At 47.2% G+C, this 14,069-nt stretch overlaps 2 protein-coding genes across 2 annotated transcripts; both read left to right on the forward strand.

Moving 5' to 3' along the window:
* Positions 1-1,146: 1,146 nt before the first annotated feature.
* Positions 1,147-5,491, forward strand: LOC136452734 (65-kDa microtubule-associated protein 3-like). Its single transcript, XM_066453330.1, has 13 exons — positions 1,147-1,365; positions 1,592-1,692; positions 1,816-2,022; positions 2,430-2,678; positions 2,801-3,010; positions 3,193-3,348; positions 3,452-3,611; positions 3,721-3,872; positions 3,961-4,048; positions 4,160-4,233; positions 4,329-4,403; positions 4,494-4,728; positions 4,833-5,491. Exons 2-13 carry the CDS (start codon positions 1,621-1,623, stop codon positions 5,216-5,218), a joined length of 2,064 nt encoding a protein of 687 aa, XP_066309427.1. The 5' UTR covers positions 1,147-1,365; positions 1,592-1,620; the 3' UTR covers positions 5,219-5,491.
* Positions 5,492-10,132: 4,641 nt separating this feature from the next.
* LOC136452735 (uncharacterized) lies at positions 10,133-11,112 on the forward strand. Its single transcript, XM_066453332.1, has one exon. The coding sequence runs from the start codon at positions 10,227-10,229 to the stop codon at positions 10,863-10,865; it is 639 nt and encodes a 212-aa protein (XP_066309429.1). The 5' UTR covers positions 10,133-10,226; the 3' UTR covers positions 10,866-11,112.
* The last annotated feature ends 2,957 nt before the right edge of the window (positions 11,113-14,069 follow it).

Below are 14,069 nucleotides of genomic sequence, written 5' to 3' on the forward strand. Positions count from 1 at the left end.
GAGCTCAATGCCCTCGAGGAGTGCCATGAGGTGGAGCAAGAGACATTGCGGTGCTCATTGGGTGGCGACACAAGCCTAAAAAGAGTAGGGAGAGAGAGGAAGCTGATGAGCTTGCGTGCAAACATGGGTGCTTAGGTCAATGTGGTAGGATAGGTGTCCAAATGGTCCTACAAGACCATCCAGGAGGTAATTTGAACATTATTAGATGTGTTAAGAGTGTTTTGTAGTTGAGGAGGTATATAGTCAATCATTGACATGTTAGGGGTTATGTATATACTTTTTAATATGCCACGTCAGCAAAAAAACCGCTTTTAAAATCGTCTTCTGGGGTTATTTAGATATTTTTCAATAGTTTAAGGGGTAGAACATATGATTTTATAGATGAGGGGATGAAGTAGACAACTATCAATAGGTTAAGGGGTTAAGGAGATTTTTTTCTTCAAATTATTTCGCTTCTAAAATGTAATTGAATAAGAAGTCACAGTCAGCGCGTTCGGCTAGTATAGTGCTGGCTTGTTTCAGCTTGTTTCAGCTTATTCTCTCTCACAGAATACTATTCAATCATCCAAAACCATCCAAGAAACACTGTTCACCGGACCATCCGAACGCCACGAGTTTCCCTTTCTCTTGAATTATTACTTACACGGTTTGCCCTGTGTGTTTGATTCTCGTGTCAATTTGAAGTAAATCATGCTCTGTGAAGTCGATTTGATAAATTTTTTTAGCAATTTGTAAAATTTCATTTTTCATCTCAATGATCTTTTCCCTTTAGTATGTTTTTTTTATCCTTTTTGTGTTTGCATCACACAATCAGATCTCAACGTAACCACGATATGTAATCATAAACCTCTTCAGAATGCTATGCAAATGCAACAGTGTTCTTTTATACCTCGAAAGTTATTATCGTAAAGAAAGTTCGCTTACTCCGCTTCTGACACGCAGGCACCGACGTGCTGACCCCACCCGTCAGCACCCTGTATGATGCATGCATCCACTTGGCAACCTGCCCTCATACGAGTCAATGTGCCATCCGGGCCGTTGAATTCAAAACGGAGGGCTCAGGATGGGATTCCTCCGGATCCGGCCCAATTAAAAGATGGCCGCTAACGGCTCTCTGCCGCCCCGTCCTGAACCAACCAACGGATTTCCAAACCCCAAATCTTCTCCGCCATTCTTGCCTCTCCCGACTCCCCCCCTACCCTATTTCAAAACATTTCAAACCACTCTACGCCTCCTTCCTCTCCTCTCATCCCCCATCCACTCTTTCGCCCCTGAGGCGCCTGATCGCACTATCTCCTCCCGGCGACAGTCCGCCGCCCGTCCCCGCCCCGCCCGCTCGACGAGGCTGCGCCGGGTGGTGAAGAGGTGAGTATCCTACTTGCGATTCGCCCGGGGATTGGATCCGGTCGCCCGCGGCGTAGCGTGCAGCCTCCGCTGAGGGGAAGCCCTAGGTTTCGAGAGGGGCGTGGGGTGTTGTCTCATCTTCCTGTTCAGCGCGGTGGAACCGTTGCTTTGGGGCGCGTGGTGCGCGCGTGGGGATATGTGTGTGTTGCCGCGAAGCTGCGTTTGATCTGTAGAATCGCGTCTGCAGGGTGCTGCTGCGGTGTCCCCCCTCTCGCTATGAGTAGCACTGTGAAGGACCAGCTGCAGCAGATATCGACGACGTGCGATTCACTCCTGTTGGAGCTCAACGTAAGTCCTCTCTCTCTCTCTCTCTCTAATTCCACAGTTTTTCCCCGGCCTTTTTGTTGGTTTCACCGTTCGGCGCGCCCGGTGCGCGATGAATTCAGATATTTTTTTCCTGGGTTGTGTCAGGTGATTTGGGATGAGGTCGGTGAGCCCGACATGGCGAGGGACCGGATGCTGCTGGAGCTCGAGCAGGAGTGCCTCGACGTCTACAGGAGGAAGGTCGACCAGGCCAATCGGTGCAGGGCCCAGTTGCGGCAGGCCATTGCGGAGGCAGAGGCCGAACTCGCTGGCATCTGCTCGGCCATGGGCGAACCACCGATACATGTTAGACAGGTTAGTTTCTGTGCTTTGAAGTACCATATACCATGAAAGAAACAAATAACATTTGAGTACTACTGCTGTACTGCAGAAGGATAGTCTACATAATTTTCTCTCATGATCTCTTTTACTGCCACTGCAACTTTAGGGCTGTGATAGTGTGATTGCTATTGGCTAGATGTGCAGGTCACTCGTACTCTGCTATATTGAAGGCTTACAAAAATAACTGTAGTGGCTGTATTGGTAATTCTTACCTTTTTTTGATGAAAAATGTTATAGTAGAATAACAACGTGAATGGTTTAAGGGAGTAGCAGAATGAAATTGTCCCATATTGAAGTCAGGAACTGCATGCATTCTGCTACGAAAACTGAATATTTCAGTAGTTACTCCATCAATAATTTGTTTTCTTTTTAAATGACAGTCAAATCAGAAGTTACATGGTTTGAGGGAGGAATTGAATGCGATTGTCCCATACTTGGAGGAGATGAGAAAGAAGAAAGTTGAAAGATGGGACCAATTTGTTGATGTCATAGAGCAAATTAAGAAGGTTGTATCTGAAATCAGGCCTGCAGATTTTGCACCCTTTAGAATTCCTGTGGATCAGTCTGATCTGTCATTGCGAAAGCTGGAGGAGCTAACGAAAGAGCTACAATCCCTTCAGAAGGAGAAGGTCAGCATCACTTGTTCCAATCTGCTTTATTTGTCCAATGAGTATTACTCCCCATGTCTATTATTTTCCTTCACTGCTCATGCAAGTCTAAAAATCTCATTGTTTGTGCCTGTTTTTGACAGAGTGATCGGCTGAAACAAGTGATGGAACATCTTAACATTTTGCATTCGTTATGCGAGGTGCTTGGTGTAGACTTCAAACAAACAGTACATGAGGTGCACCCTAGCCTGGGTGAGACTGATGGATCAAAGAACCTAAGCAACAGTACAATTGAGAGTCTTGCATCAGCTGTAAACAGATTGCGTGAATTGAAAGTCCAGAGGATGCAAAAGGTTAGCACTCTTTATATCACTTCAGAAATTTCAATCATTCAGTGCAGTCAACCGTAATTTTTTTTTATTATTCAGAGCATTCACTAGTGTAAAATTTCGATCATTCAGCACACGCCACGCTCAACAATTTTCAATAATTCAGTGCCTTTAACATTGTTAATATGAAATTCTGAATGTCACAGCTTCAAGATTTGGCATCTAGCATGCTTGAACTTTGGAATCTCATGGATACACCACTTGAAGAGCAGCAGATGTTCCAGAATGTAACCTGCAATATTGCTGCTTCAGAACATGAAATAACTGAGCCTAACACCCTCTCTATTGACTTCCTCAGCTATGTGAGTTCATTGTTCTTTAGATATTGCTCATGCCACTGTTGCTATGTTTTTTCTTTGTTTGAGCTAGGAATGTTCTGAGATTATATCTTGATCTAAAATGTAGGTGGAATCTGAAGTGTTAAGGCTTGAACAACTTAAAGCGAGCAAGATGAAAGACCTTGTTCTGAAAAAGAAGACAGAACTGGAAGAGCATAGGAGACGTGCTCATTTGATTGGCGAGGAGGGTTATGTAGCCGAATTTAGCGATGAGGCTGTTGAGGCAGGTAAGGATCATATCCTGGGTTGTTAACTTGTGTCCATTAAAATGTATTGCAGACCTGAAAAATATTGGAACATGAGAACGATCTTATCCACCTTTGCCTTTTCCTACAGGAGCTGTTGATCCTGCGCTGGTGCTGGAACAAATTGAGGTTCACATTGCCACAGTGAAAGAGGAAGCTTTTAGCCGGAAGGATATCCTCGAGAAGGTTGAAAGATGGCTGAATGCATGTGAGGAGGAAGCTTGGCTGGAAGATTACAACAAAGTAGCAATGCTGGTCAACTTTATCTGCAAATCTCTGTTATGTTTTTGTTTGCTGGATAGTAATAGTTCCCTGAACATGACATGTATAGGATGGCAATCGTTATAATGCCGGGAGGGGGGCCCACTTGACACTCAAAAGGGCTGAGAAAGCTCGTATTTTGGTTAACAAGATCCCAGGTAATATTGCTGTATTGGATTTCTATTAGAGCTTTCACTGATTATGTTCTGTTGATAGAATGTTATTCTATCATAGTTGCAACCAATTTACCATTGCCATGCCTGAAGCAGGACTGGTAGATGTTTTGACCACAAAAATTGTAGCTTGGGAGACAGAAAGAGGAAAGGAGTTCACATATGATGGTGTAAGTTTTTTTATTCCCGTACTTTTTTCTTGGATGTTTAATTCCTTTGGATATTTAATATTTTGCTAAAATGTATTTCATGCAATATTTTTCAGGTCCGCCTTCTGTCAATGCTTGAAGAATACATGATCGTTCGCCAGGAGAAAGAGCTAGAGAAGAAGAGGCAAAGGGTATATTTCAGTGCAAAATATTTCTACATTGCATAAACCTTCAGTTTTAACTGGAGTTAATATGTTGTAATACCTTGTTCTGATTTGCAGGATCAGAAGAAGATCCAGGATCAACTCAAAGCTGAGCAGGAAGCGCTGTATGGATCAAAACCAAGTCCATCTAAGCCGCAAAGCACGAAGAAGGCGCCTAGGCACTCCATGGGTGGTGCGAACCGAAGACTGTCACTTGGTGGAACCACAACGCAAGCCCCCAAAACAGACATAATGCACTCCAAGACAGCTCGTGCTGCCAAGAAGGCTGAAGATTTGGGCGCGTTATCTCCTAGTAAGCTTCCTTTTCCATTCATCTACTGCAATTTCTTCTCCATTCATCTCCTAGTAAACTTCCTTTGACTTGCATACAATTCTGATCGAACCTAGCACTTTCAGGTAGTAGAGGCTTGGACATTGCGGGTCTTCCCATCAAGAAGTTATCTTTCAACGCAAGCACTCTGCGAGAGGCAGAAACACCTCGCAAGCCTTTTGCCCAGATCATGCCAGGAAACAATGTCTCATCTATTCCTGCGCGGCCCGTCTCCAATGACACAGAGGAAGAGAACAAAACTCCCAAGACATTTGCAGCACTCAATCCAAAAACGCCAGCGACAATTACGGCTCCTATGCAGATGGCGGTGACACCAGCTGTGGCTAACAAGGTCATAGCCACTCCTGCAACCCTTTTCCAGAAGGCAGAGTCGCCAGCACTGCCAGGGGACATCGAGTACTCGTTCGAAGAGAGGCGGCTCGCTGTTTACCTGGCCAGGCAAGTGGCTTAACTCGGTCATTCACCTTCGCCCTTATTGCGTAGTTCAAAGCTGAACTGACTGATTTCTCGTCAGAGGCCAATGTTACCTGTTGGTCGATACTCGATAGTAGTCGGCCTCGTTCGTACTTTGCAGTACTATTCTGATTCATAGCCATATTTGCTACAGCTAGCTAGTAAAGGGAGTTTTTAGACTTGAGCTTGTGCACCGTATCCTAAGTTGTATAGCTTCATCTGGCTGCATCGTCGATGACCTGTTATTGTTTATTACTGTTATCCAAATATCTTGTCGCATGTTGTGTTTCTGATCTCAAATCTTTGGGATAATCTGGTTTGATCGCCAGGAATTGTCATCCTGGAATCTGTCGTAGCATGTGAGTGTGCAGTGTGCTCAATCTTTCAGAGTTGCAGTGTGTGCGGTGTGCCCGATATCAATCAGCATCCCAGCACCGTTTGTAAGGTTAATGCCAGTGGCCAGAGCAGCACAGAAGTACAAAATTATAATGTCAGTGTGGTCCAAGTCGGGTTTAAAAAGCTATAAGATAATGGCATTGACCTATGCTTCCGTACCCATGCACGAACGAGCTCGGTGTCAAACTACTTGCCACAGATTAGTACAGTAGTTGTGATTTGACGGTTGGGCAGCGCAGCACCTTGTGGAGCTACCAAACCATGACACCCACCAATGACCATGAGCCCACTGGATCACTGGTCGTTACCGGGTGCGCTGGCCACCAAGGACTTGCTAGCCATTGTGTCCCCCTGATTTGCCCGGCCCAAATATTGTCCACCGCCGTGTCATAACGCAATTACGCAACAGATGGGCGATGGCTACACCCACTGTCTGTTGACTCCCCAACTCGAACACTAGCAGTGGTGAGTAGTGAGCAGTGATGAAGATGACAGATGAGTGACCAGTCATTAGCGCGCTGTATCTTTCGGTAATAACCCAATGTCGACGAGCTAATGCAATTCTTGTGCAAGTTGCTTCGGGTCAAGGGGAAGCCAGCCAGCAGCCTCAAGTAGTCAAGTTGGAACTAGGAAGATGTCCTGCTGACGAGTGACGACGGCACGACGGTGCCGGCTGCCCGGCTGGGTCCGGATGCCGGAGCGAACCGCACGCACCGGCCGACCGCCGCGCACACCGCGCGCGGTGCGCACCCCATGAGAGGCACAACTCAGCCACGCCGGGGGCCCCGGTGAAGTCCACACGCGCAATCGCATCGCACAGGCGCATAATTCAGACGCGCGCAGTTACGCCCACTCATGTGCTCGGCCCGGTTTATTCGCTAGCAGCTCCTTGCAAGTCGCAAGTTGCCGCCGGCAACTGATGACGCACAGCGAGGTGCGAGCCCGCGCGCGCAGCTTCGCGGCAGCTTCGCCCGCGACATTCTCGTCACATTGCGGTTGGATCACGTCATGCTCCGATGCGCAGGGGGCAGGAGCCGAGTCATGCGAGCCGCATGCAGTTGGGCATCCTCGAGCTCGGAGCTGGTTTCACACTTGACTGTCACTGTCAGTGTGCCCTTTTCCATTTACATAACGTGCAAGCTAGCTTTGCTTGGAATGTGAAGGGAAACATGGAGTCCTGGCACGTACCCGCCGCAGTGAATGGGAAAGACGAGATGAATGGCCAGCTCGTGCGTGCTGCTTACTCAAAACTGACTGACTCAACCGTGGAAGTGGAAGGGACTCCGGGTCCACCGTCGGTTCGCCCAAATCTATCGCGTAAGGCGAGTCTCCATGAGATTAGATAGTCCTGTTTAAGTTGAAACTAAGAGCAAACGATATGCTTTTTTCAGCTTTCTTCTAGCCACGTTTCTCTCGATGGCACCCATTTGCACTAAAACGCAGAAGGTAGGCCATACCAACTTATTTTAACCTCGCTTTTTCTTTATTTGTGTAGCTTCTCACAGAAGTGCCTTTTCTAACCGCTCTACTAAGGCCCTGTTTGACAGGGCTTCACTTCGTTAGTGAAGCCATTTTTTTTTGGCTTCAGCTCCACGAACAGTTCCACCGGTGGAGCTGAAGTGGTTTTGGTAAACCGTTTGGTAAAATGGCTTCCCTGTGAGAGCATGTTTTTAGGGACCTGGACGGAGGAGTCGGGAGAAGCTACTTTTTTTGGCTCCATCCCACCCCAAATCACTGTCAGAGCATGTTTTTAGGGGCTTCACAAGTGAAGCTATTTTACTTTACCCCGTTTGATAGAAAACGACTCCAAACAGCTCCTGAAGCCGGTGGAGAAGCCCTGCCAAATGGGGCCTAAACAATGCTATAATATCATTTTCCATCATGTGATGTTTTAAACCGTCGATCCATCATTCAATAGTGGCTAGTTATCCTTTTCCTTCAGTTGTGTTTGTTCATCTCAAAACAAACGATGAACACAAAGCATCAACTAACGCAACACCCTCGGCCCTGGCTACCGCCGACCAATCCTGTCCATGCTGACCTCCCGACCACTGCGTCTAGCCCCCGTCTCGACTCTCTTTCGTTCTTCTCTGGCTCAACCGCCGTCCTCCTTTGCCAGCAAGGCGGTGGTGGCCTCGCTGCCCCGCCACTTTGGCCCTGCACCCGCCTCCCCTAAAACCCTTTTTTTCTGTAGCCAGATAGCACATCCAACCAACAAGCCCATCCTCGAAACCTCTCGCCAGCGTGTGGAGAGCGACGCTCGAGATCGATTTCAGGCACCCGCTGTATAGGAAATATCCAGATGAAATGTGCAGGAATATGCAACAATTGTGAATTCTGATGAAGCCATCTGTCTCTGGTCTGGCCTCTGGCGAAGTGATACAAACGCCCATAGCTGTCCATCTATGTTTGCGTGACTACAGAGTGATAGACAGGTAGCTTGGTAGCAGGTTCCATCCAGGCTTTGAGCTTTCAGGTGCCCGGATCGGCGCTCCGGACCGGCTGGCGGACACGAAAAAGGAAAAGGAACAATTCTGAACACACCTCGTCCTCCGGAAGTCCACCACGCTGCGTCGTCGCGCCACCGGCGGCGGAAGCAGCCATGCCCATTGGATTTCTAGTGCCAGACCCAAAGCGACTAGCCCAACCTGACCCGGACCGGACCGGACCCCCGGCGGCACCCTTGGCCGGTCGGTCCCACGCGCAATTCCACGTCGACGGCGACATGAACACCCACTTGGCCACCACCGGCACCCCTTTCCCCTCGACTCGACTCCAACCTTTTTTGGTTGTCCGTCCCTCTCGCACGCACCAAACACAACACAAGCCCGTCCCATCCCGGGAGAATTTTTATTTTTAATCATTTTTTATTCAATATTTTAATAATAACCGCTCAAAAAAAGATACGACCCTTTTAGTCACGCCAGTCAACCCTTTCGTGCTAACGCATGTGGCGCGGCAATATCTGCCATGTTCGACGGCGTTTTCGACGTGAAAAACCTTGTCGCACCACTCCCGCCGGTGGCGTAACAGTATTGTTTTGTCACATCACCGGAAGTGGAGGACATGATTGAATTTTCGAAAAATCATAACTCTTCAATACGACGTCGGATGAAGATGATTTTTATATAAAAATTATAGATCTCAACAAGATCTACAACTTTCTAGTTTTAAATTTTTTTATTTAAGAAATTTAAGATGTTCAAAAAAACAATATAAAATTTCAGCATCATAATAATCGCGTACCGGTGCTTGCCGTATTTAAAAAATAATATCTTTTTTTATGGTATGAAATGAAGATATATTTTATATCAAAGTTGTAGCCCTTAGTAAGACATATGAGTTTATAGTTTTGATTTTTCATATTTAAGGTCGTTAACATACTCTAATAATTAATATAAAGTTTTAGAAGCATATTAATTGTGTATCAAAGCTTATCTTTTAGAAAAATCGGATATTTCTTATTTAATGTCACATAAAAATACTTTTTAAATGAAAGTTGTAGATCTCATTGATAGCTCTAATTTATATATAAAATGTACCTTCATTTGACGCGATACAAAAACGATATTATCTTTCTAATGCAACAAGAGCAAATACGTGATTATTATGCTACTGAAATTTTATATTATTGTTTTGAGCATCTTAACGACTCCAAATGTTAAAACTCAAAACTATAAAGTTGTTGATCTCGTTGAGGGCTACAACTTTTGTGTAAAAGGTATCCTTATTTGACAACATACAAAAAAAAAGATATTATGTTTCTAATACGACATGTACTAGTATGCGGTTATTATGCTCGTGAAATATTATATTATTTTTTAGCAACTTAACGACTCTAAATGTTAAAACTCAAAACTATAAAGTTGTAGATCTTATTGAGAGCTACAACTTTCATGTAAAAAGTATCTTCATTTGACAACATATAAAAAAATATTATTTTTCTAATGCAATAAGCACTACTACGCGGTTATTATGCTTCTAAAATTTTATATTATTTTTTGAGCATCTTAACGTTGTCAAATGAAAAAACTCAAAACAACAAAGCTGTAGATCTCATTAAGAACTACAATTTTTATATAAATTTTATCTTCATCCAATGTTGTATCAAAGAGTTATAATTTTTTTAACGGGTTTGTCTTGTTACGCCACTCCTGGTGACGCTGTCACGCCAGCGGAAGTGGCGTAACAGCGTTTTCCACGTCAGAAACGCCGTCTAACGAGGCAGATGTTGCCGCATCATTGCACATGGCGCGGCAACGTTATTCGGTCACGCGGGGTTAGATTCACAGAAAATAAAATAGGAGCAATTATTATTAGAATATTGAATAAATAAAGATTAAAAATAAAAAAAAATCCCCATCCCATCACCACCGCCGTCGCCGTCACCGTCCCCGCACACTTCCATCGCGCGCGTTCCCGCAAGCAAAGCCCAGGCAGGCGAGAGCACCATCCTCCATCCGCTCGCAACCGCTCTCCTACGGCCCCCCGACGACACACTCCACCTCTATAAAAAATCGCCCACCGTAACGCAGCCAAACGCACACAATCTCGCAGCAAACCGCCGGGCCCCCCTCTCCCTCACACACTCCTCGTCCTCGAGCTCCTCCATGGGCAACTTCGCGTCGTGCACGCTGGCGGGGGCAGCCGGTGCCGGGAGGGCCAGCAGCGGCGCGAGGGTCGTGCTCCCGGACGGGCGGGTGCGGCAGGTGGCCCTCCCGGCCACGGCGGCCGAGCTGATGCTGGACGCGCCGGGCCACTTCCTGGCGGACGCGCGGGCGCTGCGCCCGGGGCGGAGGATCGAGGCGCTCCCGGCGGACGAGGCGCTCGTCCGCGGCTCGCTGTACGCCGCGCTCCCCATGAAGCGCCTGGGAGCCCCCGTGGCGCCCGCCGACGTGGCGCGCCTGGCCGCCGCGGTGGTGGCCAGCGGGGAGAAGGCTCGGGCGGCGACGAGGAGCAGGAGGAGGATGAGGACGGCGTCGTCCCCCGCCGCCACGGCCAAGGTCGCCGCCGTCGTCGCGCCGCCCGAGGTGCTGGATGCCGCCGCCGCCGCGTCCCTTGGGCTCCAGGAGATGGACGCGGCGCCCAAGCCGAGGGCACCGAAGCTGGAGGAGATGGCCGTCGACGACGCGGCGGCCGCGGCGGAGATCGAGGAGCTCAAGCAGCGGCTCAGCGGCGGCGGGCGGCGGTCCAGGCGGCCCACGCTGGAGACCATCCAGGAGGAGAGCTACGTGCCTGCGAGATGCTGACGGTGCCAGTCAATAATGGTCAAGGCCAGCCAAAGAGAGAGATGGCAAAGGCTGTTTCTCTGATAGCCTCATAGTTTCATAGGTGTTTCTTCTCGATTCATATTCACCTTGTTGTGTAAAAAATAGCAGTACTCTTTTTTTGGTGCTGTCTCTTTTTCCATTTATTTTGGAAGAGAGAGGAAACGGGTTGGATCAATATAATTTTGAGAATCGATATAAATAGAAACTAAGGGAATTTCACTGTTTCTGTTATCATGACCAATGCATTTGCGAACCATTTGGTGTTTCAGTAGCTGGGTTTCCATGAGCATGTACCCGAGATTGCTGTTTTCATGCATAGAGAATTGGTGAAGAGTAATTATTACGGCGCTTAAGACAAAACTTGGCCCCAGTACAGTAAGCAGCCTAGAGCTTGTAACAGTAATTATCTCTGTTTCTTTTTTTTTTTTAAAGCATCGTGTTTATCTGTGGGAGATTCTTTGACTACAACTCAAGTACAGCTATATGTGTATCTAAACCTTAAATACAATTTTGAGTTTTCCATCCATGTGATCTTAACCATCGCATTTAAAACGCAACTTGAGTAGTGCAGTTGTCCTCAAATAGTTGTATCTGTAGCAATGTTCCTTGCCTAGCTGCTTTTGTCCATGGTGGCCGTGCTAGCGTCCGGACGAATCGCGCATTGCACTCTGTTTCGCGTGCTCCACGTAGGGCCCGTGCCGCCTAAGTGACAAAAGAAGGGAAGGGGGCGGCGCCTCCGATTCGGAAGGACCCGGCTGTGGCATCGTATGGATGCCCTGCAAGGTGAGGAGAAGAGATGCAACACCTGATCTGCTTTTAAAACATCCAAATGCAACAGTTGCTACATACGTCTGAAGACAGATGAATCACTTGAAACATGCTTCTGAAACATTTGAAAAAACAACTGAAAACACTTGAAAAACATTGCAAACATACGCAACATCCAGATAAAACACATGCAACGTATGTGTGAAATACATGCAACATCTAGATAAACACACTTACAACATACATCCCAAAAACACAGATGAAACATTGATAACAGACTTTTGCAACATACGTGTACAACCATTGCAACATATACAACATCCCGATCTACTTTTGCAACATTCATCTGAAAACACTTGCAATATACCTCTAAAATATTTGAAACACTCGAAATATACTCTTACCACATGCGCTTTCAGCAAAACATGGCAGCCAGGCAGGCGGAGCATGACACAGCGGGAGCCAGCTGTGCGGTCATAGTGGAGAAGGAGGATGATAGTGGGTGGGTGGTTGTGTGGCCCCCGGTGAGCGGCTGCGCTGCCCCAGTCGCTAGTAAGCAGCTACCCCTGGCGATAGGGTGCCCGCGGTGCCCGCGATGGAGGACGCAACAACAGTCGGGTGGTGCGGCCTTGCACGACGAGCACGTTACGATGGTGCATTGTCATAGAGGAGCACACGGCAGCGATGCAGGCGGACGACGGTGGAGAGGAAGGCTGGCGAGAGGCGCGGTAGATAGGGAGGCGTGCGAGAGCCACAGTGGAACTGGTCGCAGAGCGTAGTTACGGTGATGCGTGAATTTTTTTTAATCTATGGTGACTGGAGGGGACCAGAGCGAGCGGATAGGAACGGATAGGTTTTTGAATGTCGGATCCATGGTATTTTGTGACGGTTTTGAAAGGTAGTGGTATCGACCAACCGCCAACCCAAGACTTTACAGGAATACATTGAAAGACGAATGAAAACAAAACCTATAGGGGTGATGTTTACAGCAAAATATTATCGGGGAGTCAAAGATGGATCAGAAGATCAAGTGCAATTGGAAATGATCAAAATCAAGTTTGCAAAAGTTAGGAAAACCCGACCCAGCCCGATCTAGGGCCTCCTGGCCAAACAATAGCTAAAACCATGTATAGACTCGTGAGGCAATGTTGAAACCAGTCGAGGAAACTTTTGGGCAATTCGAGGGAGTTTCAAGATTTTTTTGTTGGAAACTAGCCCGATCTCATGGAAAACTTATAAATTATGAGTGGAATAGGTTTTCTACTGGTACTAGGATAAGACCACCCCTCTACATATGAGAGGATTACGGTTGATTGAGAGATACATCTATCCAATTGATCAAAACTAATCTACTGCACTTTTTTACCCTTCAACCTCAAGTCCTTCGAACCCTTGCTATCCAGCACATCTCTCTCCGAGATTTGTTGATGTTCTAGATGGCCTTGTCAATCTAGGACACCTCTTGTCGGTGCAGAAAGTGACCAACACGTAAATATTTATAGTTTTACCGTATGTTGTAATCGGATATGGTCTAACACTCAATGACACAGAGTTTATATTGGTCAGGCAACGTGCCCTACGTCCAGTTTGAGTCGGTCGATGACTTTATTCATGAGCCTAGGTGCTCGAAGTTTGTTATGGGGTTACAAACGAGATGGAGAAAGATAGGGGTGCAAGAGGTCCGGTCGGACTCTGGACCAAAGGGCCGAGAGTGATAGGAGATCCTACATGTGCTAAGTATTCGAGCGTGTGCTTTGTGTAGCTTTAGAGTGTCTAAAGCTAGCAGAGAGTGAATCAATTGTTGGTTGTTCGAATCGTTCGTGAGTCCTTGGAGTCCTCTCAAATCGATCCTCCTTTGTTGGGAGAGAGCGCATCCCCTTTTATAGATGAAGGGGACGGCCTTACAAGCGAGAGAGAGAGAGAGAGAGAGAGAGAGAGAGAGTACATATTCTACTAAGTCTTGTTGCCCACGCCATCGAGTACAAGATGATGGTAGGCGCCCACAATACTGTTTATGTCAGACACATGTGGGGGGTTTTTACTGCATTCACCATGTATGACAAATGACGGCGCCCACAACACTGTCGATGCTCAGAGGCATGTGGGGGGTTTTACCATGTTCACCTGGCATGGGAATTGATGGCGCCCACAACACTGTATGGCAAATGTCGGCGCCCACAACACTACTTGGGTTCTGACATACCTGGAAGGTTGCAGGGCACCCTTCTGACATGTCCTATCAGTATTGTCCTATAGGTGTACAGGGTACAGTCCTTGGTATTGCTTTTGACCAGAGCATCCTACCTTACTTGCTCTGCCCGTTCCTTGGGTCCTCACCGAGCAGGCGTCCCCGGTCGGTTGGTCCCAGTTAGCTCCGACTACGCCAGTCGGAGAAGAGATATAAGTAGAGGTTCG

The sequence above is a fragment of the Miscanthus floridulus genome, chromosome 5, assembly GCF_019320115.1.
Source record: "Miscanthus floridulus cultivar M001 chromosome 5, ASM1932011v1, whole genome shotgun sequence".
NCBI classification, from domain to species: domain Eukaryota; kingdom Viridiplantae; phylum Streptophyta; class Magnoliopsida; order Poales; family Poaceae; genus Miscanthus; species Miscanthus floridulus.

What these genes read in the sequence shown, in the direction of transcription:
- LOC136452734 (XM_066453330.1), top strand. Translation starts at nt 1,621, where the DNA reads ATGAGTAGCACTGTGAAGGACCAGCTGCAGCAGATATCGACGACGTGC. An exon ending in TAGAGAAGAAGAGGCAAAGG is followed by an intron (nt 4,404 to 4,493) that starts GTATATTTCAGT and finishes TCTGATTTGCAG; the next exon opens with GATCAGAAGAAGATCCAGGA. An exon ending in TTTGGGCGCGTTATCTCCTA is followed by an intron (nt 4,729 to 4,832) that starts GTAAGCTTCCTT and finishes TAGCACTTTCAG; the next exon opens with GTAGTAGAGGCTTGGACATT.
- LOC136452735 (XM_066453332.1), top strand. Translation starts at nt 10,227, where the DNA reads ATGGGCAACTTCGCGTCGTGCACGCTGGCGGGGGCAGCCGGTGCCGGG.